Here is a 13,181-nt window from a genome sequence, read left to right as displayed (position 1 = left end):
ATTTATAATGGACGATAAATTAATATTATTTTTTTGGTGTGTGTTTTTGTTCAAAGGACATTAGGTTTCATATCTTAAATAAAATGTATAAAAATACAAACTTATCAGAAACTGCATTAACATATTATTTTAGTGAGGAAATAATAACAGGAGTCAGATGGCTGAGCAGTTAGGGAATCGGGCTATTAATCAGAAGGTTGCTGGTTTGATTCCCAGCCATGTCAAATGACGTTATGTCCTTGGGAAGACACTTAACCCTACTTGCCTCGGGGAAAGTCCCTGTACTTAGTCGCTCTGGATAAGAACTTCTGCTAAACGTGACTAAATGTAAATTACAAATAACTACTGTTAGGGAAATCAGTTTGTTTTGTTACGCGTTTCTGGATTTTTAAAATATTTTTGTATAATCGGCCGATATCGGAATATCGGATTTTTAAATCACCAAATATTTGTATCGTATCGGCCTTAAAAATCCTTTATCGGTCGGGCTCTAATGGGTATTCTTGCTCAGTTGAAGAATTCTTCTTTGGTAGTGTGGAACAAGTGTTGGTGCAGTGGCACAGTTCTTTACAAGAGGCAATCTCATCCAAGAATAACAACAATTTTGTAGCTACAGAATGTACTTCTGTCGACAACTTGAGGATAGTTAGTAATTTGATTGTTTACAGTGCATGTGTCCAACAATGAAGGTGAATAGAGCAAAATAAAACACCAGAGGCTTTGTGCTTCAAACTGTAGCCCACTTTTACACTGCCGAAACCTTGCCCCTATTTTGAACCGTTTACAGGGCAACCAGATGGTACGGATGTTACAGTGAAACCCATGGCTGAAGACCTTGGCTGGGTGGGTGGGGGAGTGGAAATCAATTGTGGGGACGCATCAACAGGGGATGGATTTTAAACCAAACTCCCAGGTGTAGGCGTTTTCCAAAGGAGGCGCCCAGGCAGGAAGGCCAGACGGGGTACGTTGGAGTGGAAACAGCTGAGCTTTGCTGAGGCTCACAGAGCGTTTAAGGTCGGGCGGTGGAAGGGAACGGAAAAACTCTGGATGCAGCAGTGGTCAAGGTTTTCAAAACGAAGTGCCTGGTCATAGGACTACATACAGGCTTAATTGCAAAGTTCAATATAATATAATATATTATAAAATAATATAAAAGATGTTAACATAATTCGGTCCTCTTTCCAAGTAATTATAAAATTGTATTGAAAATGACAGCAACTGACTCAAATGTTAGAACTTTAGAGGAACCAGGTACCAAAAACAGACACGGCATCATAGGGTATCACAAAGTACTGTAATTAACTATTCGTTATTTCTTGAGTTCAACATACCTGCTAAGTTTCATACGACGTGGCTAGATGCTGTAACCAGTATGAGTTATTTACAACAACAAAAAACTGAAACTTTGATCTGGTTTGAATCAGTCAGCAAGATTGATGGACAATTGAACGTTGGTTCTACTCAAAATGTACAGGTCGAGAGAAGGAAGACACAGGCTTTTTCATCACTCAGTGTATGCTTTGGTCTTTTAAACATCTTCTCCAAAAATGAATAATCAGTTGACAGTTTGTCTTTTTGCTCTTACCTCTGGCTGTATTGCTTTGAATACTGGTGTATCCATCAGTGTGATTTGGCTCTGAAATCACAGGATATGAATCTATTTAGTCTCCCGATACACACAAAAGTAATTGCATAAGCACACATGTCTGGTTGTGAATGATGCCGGAGGACTTCTTTTGAAGGACGTTCACTGAAGAAAGTTATTAATCATCATTAATTATTACTTAAGAGTTTACAGGGCTGCTGTACATCATAACGTGTAATAGTCCTCTTGGGGCTAGAAGTAGTATCCCATTTCCCATTCAGTAAAAAAAGCACTATAAGGAGGTAAACGTTGAAACTTTTTGCCACAAATGTAAACAGGACTGAGCTTTACTCACGGCAAACTCCTCGGGCGTCACCTTCAGCACGTCGAACACAACGGCGTCGTAACTCTTTGCGTAGTCCAGGCCCGGACCATCCAGAGATTCGGAGCTGCTGCTGCCCTAAAGATCCCAAGAGAACAGACCAGAGTTACCGGCCTATTTCAGACAGACAAGACAGTGAGAGGCTGACGGTCGAAACTTGGGTGTCCACCAAATGGATCCTTTGGCAACAGAGACAGACATACCAATTACAGACAAGCAGATAAATGAATCAACACACATCAGTGAAACGGTCATTTAATGCATGACGTACATAGATAAATGACGGGAGTGGGGGACGACAACAATCTAGAACAGATGCAGATGAAACGATTTTCTAAACCGTAATACCCATTTGAGATTTCAAATGTTTGCTTTCAAGCTATTGTATTTAATATATCAAACCACAAACCACTCCCATTCACAAAGATATTGTATAATTGCTGAGTTGACAAATCCAATCTACACAGAGTAAAAACAGATCAAATTTTCCTGGCATGACACTATTCACTGATCAGACCATATGCCATATCCATTCCCAAAGTTTTCCTCGTATTGCTTGTTTTGACCTTATCCAATATGTTCTGAATGATGAAATTCCACTCATCCATGGGGTATAAGGATTCCACCTGAAAATATAAAATAAAAAAACCAAGTGGCTATGTCCACGGTATAAATTTTTTTTTAAAGAAAGGGACAACTGAAGCAGTAAAACTGCTATTCTGGAAAGATGTCTATTCACACAGACCATTAAAACTAGGGGTTTTACTACAAAAAAAGGGAGAGGAGATGAATGTAGCCTCTACATTTAATGTAGAGATAAACCTAACTATTCCCAAGCACGTGTTCCTTCCTGTAAACTACTGTTAACAAAGCTGCTCTTAGGTTGTTGTAATGTTCAAATACATGTCAGGTGGTGTTCTATGTTCTCAGGGGGAATCCTACTGGAAATGGAAAAAAGGGTCACATTTTCCCCTTATATTTAATTTTACAGTACAGGATCTTGGCACTAGCATCAGATGAGGTTACTGATTTGGGTTTACTGATTTAAGTGTAGGTGTGTGTGAGTGTAGGTCTGTCTGTGAGACATCCTAAAATGGATACCTGGCCTATCCCATAGAATATGTTGGCTCTGCATACAGGTTCAATGATAGCCATTCGTTTCCAATTGTGCAGTAACTATATATGCACAAGGCATAGGAATTTTAGCGTATATATTTGCAAGTGCACCAATTTCAGTCAGTCAGTCCCATAACTACACGATTCCCTCATACCAGGACATTATGACTAGAGGTTATGTAGCTTCAAAATCAGTAGCAGGCTTCCGACTTTCTTTTCCTTTGGGCCCATGTGAGACGCTAGGTCACCCAACGGCAAGTTGACTCATAGGAAACCCAGCGGGCTTCGTGTTTATGCTCACATGAGACATGTAACGTGAGGTGAATGGTAAAAACCCACAAGGGTCATGGCCGTGTGCCATGGCCACTACCTCATCCCTGTTCGTATTAAAACCCTCCTCGCATTTGGGGCCAGACCATTTTGTTATGAGTGGTGAGCTGCTCCATTGCCGAACTATAAACAATCCATCACTGCAAACTACAATCATGCTGAGCCTCATAAGTGAAAACACTCTGGGTGGAATAATACTGATATTTCAACTATAGGCTCAATGAAAAAAGTTCTGTTGTGTCTAGTGCTGGTGATTGATGAGCATTTGAGGCCACGGAGGGGGCCTGCCCACAGTGGGGCAGGAAAAACTTACAGTACAAATAAAGGATACCTGCAGAGATTATTACATTTAGATATTGTGGAAAAGGCTGTCTTAATTTATTGCAATACCAGGACATTACAATACTGTATATTTGTTTTATTAATTTGTAGAGATAGTAATTTATTGTAATCAATATAAAGAAGCCTAAAATAGAATGACGAATAATGTTACATAATGTGAAGTAATGTTGCGGATAATGTTACGTAATAATGTTACAGAATTACAAATTCCATAACACTGACATTTGATTATTTGAGATGAACCAAAATTTACAATCAATAGTGCAAATGGCCTTCATCATTATGCAGAAATGACCACCACAACCCTAACTCTACCGATGCATGAACAAGGTTTATTACAGCACACAGCTATTACACCTGTTACAGCACTGAAGCTATGTTGGTCTACTGTACTTTGAATGGCAAAATCTCTAAACGCATTGTTTGTGATTCATATGTTAGGGTTGTGCTGGTCATTAGAAGTTATTTTCTTTCTAGACTTTTTAACATAACTTACCCCAGCAAACATGGGGGTTACCAAATAATAACTTACCCCACCATATTCTTTAGTTTTTAATATCATTACCATTTGAATATCAATACAGCCTGAAATTGAGTGAGAATAGACATATTCCTCACCTCTGAGGTGCCCGAGTTGATGCTGGCACCATCCGAGAGCCCATTCCTCCGGTACATGCTCACGGGGGTGCAGGTGGGGTGCGCAGGCAGGCGCAACCGAGGCCCTTAGCTGGACAGCACACATGACCTCTCATCCATGCCTGGTGGGAAGACAGGAATGTCCTGATTAAATTTGATACCATACAATATATATATATATATATATATATATATATATATATATATATATATATATATATATATATATATATATATATATATATATATATATATATATATATATATATATATATATATATATATATATATATATATATATATATATATATATATATATATATATTACACCCCCCCATACACACACACGAGGATAGGATGATTTTGTGCTACTACATTGCTTGTATTTAAAATTCAAGTCACCACGGTTGACTTTAATGTGCATAATTCTACAGTATTTCAGTAGTCAGAGTCAAAGAGTGATATGTATTTAGTGGCCACATTGCAAAGAAATCCCTTCTCAGCTACCAGGCACAGTGAACAAAAAATAATATTACAGTGCAACAATAACATATCAATTACTTGAATACAACGCAATAATAACGAGCGGCATAATTAATAAATAATGTTTCGTTTACAGTAGCTAGCCATTTGATGAATGGAAGGAGAAGCACCGCATGATGGGGGTGCAAGGACCCTTCCTTCTTTGTGTAGGGGTCGCACAACGACCCAATGTTTCAGAGAGAAGCTCCTGAGTTGGTACGTAGTACGTAGGGGCTGGATAATGCCCTGGAAATATGCAGGGCCTGCTGTTTTGTTGGCTACAGCATAGGTAAGGGTCTTGGTTGTGTCTGATCCTTGCGGTATCTGGCAGTTAGTGGAGCAATCTAATCTCAGTAGGTATCTTAGATGTGGGTGAGTACTGAATGGAGCTTGAAGATTAGGTGGGCGTTTGCATTCTGGAAGATATCTCAAGAGAACGTATGGCCTGAATGAACTGAAGGATGCATTCAAGTTGCGTAGAGAATACCAGTAGGTCTGCTTAGTGCAAGTATCGTGCTTCTTGAAATCAAGGTTGTTATCAAGAATGACACCTAGGTTTTTTGCCGAGCGAGAGGCTGCTGATCAAGCGACCTGGAAGATCCTACCAGAACCATAGAGAGAGCAGTACCAACAATGCCCATTTCAGCCAGCGTGGAGATGAGAAGCTAGTGGTTGACCATGTCGAATGCTGCAGACAGGTCGAGGAGGATTAGCGGGGGCCAGGGTCGGCTTCTTCAGCAGGGGTTGACTTAAGCCATACAGAATACAGTGGATAAGCAGGAATTGACGATTGAGGAAAGGTAGGGGATAATCTCACCGGATACAGACTGGGTAAGGGTGGAGAGGATGGGGCATGAAGTCGCAAGGTGTGAGTTGTTCCACTTCAGAGTCCTCACTGGAATGACTTCAGTTGGTGGTGAGGGGTGACTCAGAAGTGAGTCTCTGATGTAGTTACCTTCTCCAATTGGGCCCTAAAGTTGGAGGAGAGAAGGTGGAGAAGAGTTTGCGTGGGTTAGAGATGCTGGCGTCGATCTTAGAATTGTAGAAGAGACTTTGCTGATGTCGTCACTGACATGAATGCAGTGAGCAGGGAATGGAGGGAGGCCGGGTTGTCGGGGAATTTGGACTTCCACCGCTTCCCTTTCTGCAGCCCGTGGCACAGTTATTTCTGAGTGGAGGAACTGTCAGCCAAGGGGAAGTGGGTGACAGTCGTGCTGGTTTGGAAACAAGAGGGCAGAGAACGTCAAAAGATTGGGAGGGGCAAGAGTTGAAGGTGGATATGCAGTGTCTGCAGGCATGGCGAAGGATGCAAGCAGGGAGGAGACTTGAGAACCAAAGAGGTAAAGAAAGAGTGCGAAGGTTCTGCCTGTTGGTGACAGCTGGAGGATTCTTGGGGTTGTTGAGGGTGGAGAGAGTGTGAATGTCACAGAAGTGGTCAGACACAAGAAGGGGGGTCACAGTGGTGAAGACAAGGTATAGTTGGTGGCCAGCCTTCCAGTTCCAGGGGATGAAGAGAAAGCAAAAGGTAAAGGACTGCAGAGGTGAGAAGACACCGTCCATCTGGGAGGTCTTGGACTTCCAGTTGCCCAATACAGTCACAGCGGTGCCATCTTCAGGGAATGATGTGAGGAGTCCAGTTCATCAAGGACAAGGCCAAGAGAGGGTGAGGTGAGAGGTGGGTGGCGGAAGAGTACAATGATGGAGATCTTGACAAGATGAGTAACGGCTACCGCATGGAATTCAAATGAGGAAGCAGGGAAACTATGGAGAGGTAAGAAACATCAAACCTCCTCCGAGGTCCTCGGAGTGTGCGAGAAAGAAAAGCCCATAGGCAGCATGGCAAGAGTGGTGTTATTATCCTGTGAGATCTGAGTCTTTGTGAGAATGAAAAACTGAAGCGACTGAATCTCAGTGTGAGCTGTGATTAAGTCAGCTGGACGACCGGTAGATCGATAAACCTCCAGTCACTGGGAAATCCTTAAACGGGTCCTGTGGGAGGTAGACTAGGTTACCAGGCGGGTGCCTGTGGAGGTTGGGTCTGAGGTCTGAAAGCAGGCACATTGGAGAGGAAACACACATGTAGTGAAGTTTAGGTGGAGGGTTGGTGGAGGTCAGAAGTTCTCTACTGGTAAGTAAGAAAGCTTGGTGGAGGTCAGTAAGGACTTTCGAAGAGGAAGAAGGAAAAACCAGGGCAACATCTGAGGCAGGCTACCCCGGGGTCCCAAATATCATTCTTTTACTTTTGGTACATACTGTAGCTGCGCAAAGTATGTACTGTTGCATGCATGCAGTATGTATCCAACTGGGACATCCTACTTTGTTATAATATTGCACCTTGAACTTTGACCCTCTTGCTCATACATCTGTCACGGTTCAATATGAATATTATGGCAAAAAAAAAAAATTGCACTCAAATGAAATTGTTGTCACCACACATAGCCACAGTCCTCACTTGTCACATTTCACGTGCCAAAATGTGTAGTCTAAAAGCATGCCAATTTGATGCGCAAGAAGGAAGTACCTGACCAACTGCCAGAATAGAAGGCGGGAAACATAGGAAACTATGCAACTTTTACAACGGAAATTTGCACACATACGGAGGACAAAACATTAATGTTTTATGGAAGGGCTGCACGCCAGCCTGGAAATTTAAACCAGCCAAGACATTTTCAAGAAGTATGGGACTCATTTATGGGAAATGGGCAAGACATTAACAGGGCCTTGATCATCCTTAATGTTCTCATCTGATAGAATAAACTCAGAAAACATTCAAATGACGTGAAAAATCCACAAATTGTGAGAACGGTTTCTATTATTGTTTTTCATTTGAAATCTCACACCCACAAACAGACAGGGTATGATTCACCTCAAATAAGCTCCTGTAAAATAGACACTCAGCCAACCTATTATGATTTGCAATGCTAAGATGCCATCTTGAGTATGATCATTGAACTGCATGAAAAACAACAACCCTCCAGTGCCAGATTTGAAGCATTGCACTAGTCCAGAGAACCAACTTAATATAGCAGGTATGTCAAAAATGAAAAGGAAATGCATATTCAATATTACCAAATTGTATCAAATTAGTCTACTGACGTCCAACGTTGGACGTGACGTGAGCAAGTACAAAGTTGCATTTAATCTATTCTGCTTTGCAGGATGGTCTCAAATCTACGTCTAATTTGAGGAATCAATATTGACATGCAGCAGCAATAGGAAAACGTTAACAATTCAAAAGTGAACAGACCCAGCGTTAGCATGCAGTAACAGACAAAATATTCATAGGGCCATACACAACAACTTTGCCAGCACTGTTGCCCAATGCCTACTAAAATACAGGCTACGAAGAAAAAGGAACATTAATATTCGATGCCAAAGACATGGTGAGAAAAACATAATATAGAAGGGTGTCCGTTAAATTAATAGCACCAATCCTCTGATGGCTATTGATTTAACATTAATGCTGCAGCACAGCAGATAGTAAGTCAGTCGTAATTCAGTAAGGTAGATTGCTTCGGTACATTAGAGAACAGTGAAACAATGCCAAACTGTGTTGATGAGAGTTATACTCTTGAAAGTATTTTTACAGCAATAAACTGTTGTACAACTAGGTACGTCAAGGAGAGCATTTCATACAGCAGGTGTGTGTACACGGCCCACGTTTTTTCTTCTGCATTGTTAACTACATTACCCATTAGATGGCAGCAAACTCCATGTCACTCTGGAGAGGGGAACTGATATTGTAGCCTGGCATGGTAAGGCACGGTTTTCTTAATTTGACTTTGCCCTACTTCTGTCTACAGCAGCAATGGAGGTTCTTAATATAACTTATCATTAAGGTTTTATGCTTTAGAGCAGAGGAAGGCCCAGAGACAGGGAAAAAGATGGAGCTGAGCTAAGTGTTATCTACTAAATAAGCATTTTGGCATTTACCCATTGCACAAAATGTGAAAGGTAGCCATACATGCAAGGATATCCACTCATTACATCTGTTTAGAACGTATACAAGAAAAATTTATGATATGAGGAAGTGTTTTCAGTAAGTAAGTAAATAGTAGTAGACGAGACACAAAGAGAAACAAACAAAAATTAGGAAAGGGCAAATTAAAGGAAAGAAAGACAGGCCAAGCATACACTGAGTGAAGAATTGAGGGTGGGGGTGAAGACAACATAATTAATTCATCTATTTTGCTTAGTGGATGCTTTTATCCAAGGTGACATATAAACAGTTTTCCACTTTTCAAACTCAATCAATCAAACTTTATTTATCTAGCAAATGTCATACCAGGAGGCCACACAATGCTTCACGGAGGGGAAGAAGAGGGGGGGGGGGGGTTACAAACACTTATGTTTCACACTCATTTTCCAGAGGGAAGTAAAAAACCAGATCACCCATTTGGGCCAATACGAGAACTGTAAAAGTTCTTCCCTTACCTCTCTGAAATGAGACGATCGAGCACTCTCCTGGAGAATGAAGTGCCAACATATTGCCACCATATTACAAATATATGTGCTTTAAGAATATATACACATTACAAAACACACAAAGCATTTAAAAGCAAGCTACTGGAAAGTATTTGATTAACGAGAGGCCCATTTACTTACCTGCCTAAATGGGACTATATTACGCGAAACACCATAGGACACAAAAAGCATTACAAAACACAAGAAACACTTAACAGCAAGCTTGTGATGCTAATTTTGCAGCAGAGGTGAAGAGCTAGTGGATATGATACTGGATTGTAAAGCCCACTCAGCAGCAATAGTAAAAAGACAGTACAGACCACAAAGTATCAATCTCTGCTGCTGGCTTTTTACATCCCGCTCAGAAGAATGGTGAAGACACACTGCAGACTACGACGTCCCTATCCATCCCGCTGACTTTTAAAGCCACAATACATATCAAAGAGAATAATAGGCGAGATTAAAGAGGTATCTCTAAAGATCTCGCTTAAAGGTTTCCACAGCCATTCTTAGGTTCTCTGGCAGAGTATTCCAAAGGCTGGGAACATAACTAAAAGCTGCCTCTCCATATCTCTTGGTCTTGGCTTTTGGAACTGTTAAGAGCAGAGCCCGACCGATATATCGCCGGGCCGATATTATCGGCTGATATTGGGCATTTTCCAAACTATCGGTATCGGCATTTATAATGGCCGATAAATGAATATTATTTTTTTGTGTGTTTTTGTTCAAAGGACATTAGGTTTCATATCTTAAATAAAATGTATAAAAATACAAACTTATCAGAAACTGCATTAACATATTATTTTAGTGAGGAAATAATAACAGGAGTCAGATGGCTGAGCAGTTAGGGAATCGGGCTATTAATCAGAAGGTTGCTGGTTTGATTCCTGGCCATGTCAAATTACGTTATGTCCTTGGGAAGACACTTAACCCTACTTGCTTCGGGGAATGTCCCTGTACTTAGTCGCACTGGATAAGAACTTCTGCTAAAAGTGAATAAATGTAAACTACAAATAACTACTGTTAGGGAAATCAGTTTGTTTTGTTACGCGTTTCTGGATTTTTTAAATATTTTTTTTATAAATTGGCCGATATCGGAATATCGGATTTTTAAATCACCAAATATTTGTATCGGTATCGGCCTTAAAAATCCTTTATCGGTCGGGCTCTAGTTAAGAGTTCACTGCCAGAGGACCTCAAGGATCTTCTGGGTGCGTATCTTGAGAGCTTGCTGGAAATATATTCAGGTGCATTACAATGGAGTGATTTATAGACATAGTAAATAATAATCTATTCTGCAACGAACATTTGTTGACTAACATGTCAGCTAACACTAACAACTATTCTGTAACACTTCTCACACGTCCGGTTTATATAGATGGCTGTTTGGTAGGTCAGGTTTAGTGGACTGCTCAGAAGCCCATACTCTCAATGCCTGGAACCCATAACCAGAAGTACCAGAGGCATGGCAAACACATGGGGCAGTGGCAAACACCCTGGTAAATCATTTTACATTTACATTACATTTAGTCATTTAGCAGACGCTCTTATCCAGAGCGACTTACAGTAAGTACAGGGACATTCCCCCGAGGCAAGTAGGGTGAAGTGCCTTGCCCAAGGACACGTCATTTTGACACGGCCAGGAATCGAACCAGCGACCTTCAGATTACTAGCACGACTCCCTCACCGCTTTAACAATATTTTGGTATTCTGTTCTTTAATACACAGTAGTAATAGTTTTTTTACCAATGCCGAGCTGACAGTCAATCCATATGGAGTCATGTTTCCATATTAGCCCCACATTATCCAGATATCCCACCTTGACTAGGTGGACACACTCATTGTCGCCACATGGTTCATGAGATTAACTGATGAATATATAGTTATTTAAAATAGCATTTCTGGTTGAGACACTGACTGTCTCCCCACCTTCAAGAATAGGCTCAAGACACACTTGTTCCGGGAGTACAACGGCACTTAGGAATGATTGGCTGGACCTGATGTTTCAGGATCACAATGACTCTTATTGAGAGTAGTGTTGCTCTTGTTGGTTAGCTGTAATTGACTTTAAACTATTGTACTTGCTGTGTAATATATTTTTGTTGCTTGCTTTTTTCCCCACAGGTACACCCTTGCACTTTTGAGGTTCATGTTGTTAAATTGTAACTTGTTCAACTACATGCTCTTATAATTCTTCCCTTTGGGACTTATTTAGTTTTCAAAATGTATGCTTCATGTTTTGGCTACTCGCAATGTTTGGGGCTCGTTGTTATGATCAGTGACCTATGCACTTTTGTAAAAAAAAACTCGCTTTGGATAAAAGCATCTGCTAAATGCATAAATGTAATGTAATGTAAATGTATTGTAATAAACTGTTATGGACACTACTATATCACTACAATGCCTGACTAAGGATGTGCCAACGTGGCTGCCAAGTAGTTTCCAAATGTCCACCATCCCCCATACAGCCATGAACACGGCAAAAGACTGAATAATGAAAAACACGCGTGTTCAAGAATGAACTTGAATGTTGAAGATGTCTTTGCCACATTAACTACCGAGAAACGCATGTCAGCTCATCTTCGCTGCCCATTTGCCTGCCAGCAGCTGTGATAGTGTTGTTGGGAGGCAGAAGCCACTTGCGTCACACCGACGCTCTTCTCTCTAACCCCCCCCCCCACCACCACCACCACCATCACCACCCCCCCACCCCACCCCACCCCTCGCCATTGATAATTACCTTTCCCTGTCAAACTAACAAACACCTTTCGCAAAAGGCAGAGTCAAGGGGAATATAATACTTGGACTGGGGCAGTATAATCAGGTTTGAGAACCATCTGGGGGATGAAGGCAAGTGTGAAAGCGATTAGGAGTTACTATGGCAACACAGATCCTTTTCGTCTTTTTTTTCTTCACTTCTTACGCCTGTAAACCAAACTGCTTGCCTGCCTGGATTGTAAGTTCAGATGCTGAAGATGGAAAGACCGATTTGTCTAGTGCATTACACAAGCAGCACAAGTTTTGGACTGCAGAGGATTTGAAAAATAATATCTTCATTGAATGAAACGTTTAGGCTTTTTGACGAAAGAAGATTGAATTGATTTCTAAATCAAATCAGAATCAAATCTTTAAGACCCTGACCTAGAGGTTTCTTTCCCAATCATATAGGTTCAATTTGTCAAACACATTTCAGACAAGAAACAGAAATTAGCAACAGACTATCAGATGACTGTGCTCCTGTCTTCAATGACCTTTTCCACATCTCCATGTAGGCTATTAATCAGACAAACTAATTGGTCAAAAGACCAGATATCTCTTAATTGCATTGTTCTGACTTTACGTCCTCTCAGATCAGTTTTCACTATGAGACAACGGCAATGAAACAAAGGAAGCCAAGACAATTTGGGTTGCAACCTAGCTTTCCTTTTGCAAGAATGCATTGCAGTAGACTGATGGTGCTCCCCAAGTTGTTGAATCTCTTTACATGAACAAAGGATAGGTGATGGGGGAATAAAATATATATATATATATATATATATATATTTTCTATTTTTTATTGAAAAAGTGCTTTTAAAAGACAAAAGAAGGTCACAGGGCCAATAACACTTGATATGATTTGAGATAGAATTGTTTCTGTATTACATTTTTTTCGGTCCTTCAAAAGATAATATGAGCTAGTCTCCCTTTTTATTGTGCACGTCTTCCTGGGGGCCGGGGGGCCGGGGGGGATTATTGACGGTCTGTCTATTCTCGGCCCGTTTTAGGGCAATGTGAAATATTGATGCAGTTAGTGAGTAACCCTGC

General features: G+C 40.8%; 1 protein-coding gene across 2 annotated transcripts in view; it reads right to left on the bottom strand.

Moving 5' to 3' along the window:
- The window catches only part of LOC136964503 (ras-specific guanine nucleotide-releasing factor RalGPS1-like), a 127,045-nt gene that overhangs the window by 95,466 nt on the left and 18,398 nt on the right, over nucleotides 1–13,181 (bottom strand). For both annotated transcript variants that reach the window (XM_067258654.1, XM_067258655.1), the window contains exons 2-4: nucleotides 4,374–4,513; nucleotides 1,941–2,045; nucleotides 1,586–1,636 (exon numbers count right to left, since the gene is read on the bottom strand). In XM_067258654.1, the coding sequence (XP_067114755.1) occupies nucleotides 1,586–1,636; nucleotides 1,941–2,045; nucleotides 4,374–4,430 (213 nt within the window). In that variant the 5' untranslated portion in view covers nucleotides 4,431–4,513. The remainder of the gene's footprint in view (nucleotides 1–1,585; nucleotides 1,637–1,940; nucleotides 2,046–4,373; nucleotides 4,514–13,181) is intronic.

This window comes from Osmerus mordax, chromosome 20, assembly GCF_038355195.1.
Source record: "Osmerus mordax isolate fOsmMor3 chromosome 20, fOsmMor3.pri, whole genome shotgun sequence".
NCBI classification, from domain to species: domain Eukaryota; kingdom Metazoa; phylum Chordata; class Actinopteri; order Osmeriformes; family Osmeridae; genus Osmerus; species Osmerus mordax.
The sequence above is the reverse complement of the archived record's forward strand: the minus strand, read 5'-3'. Positions and strand labels throughout refer to the sequence as shown.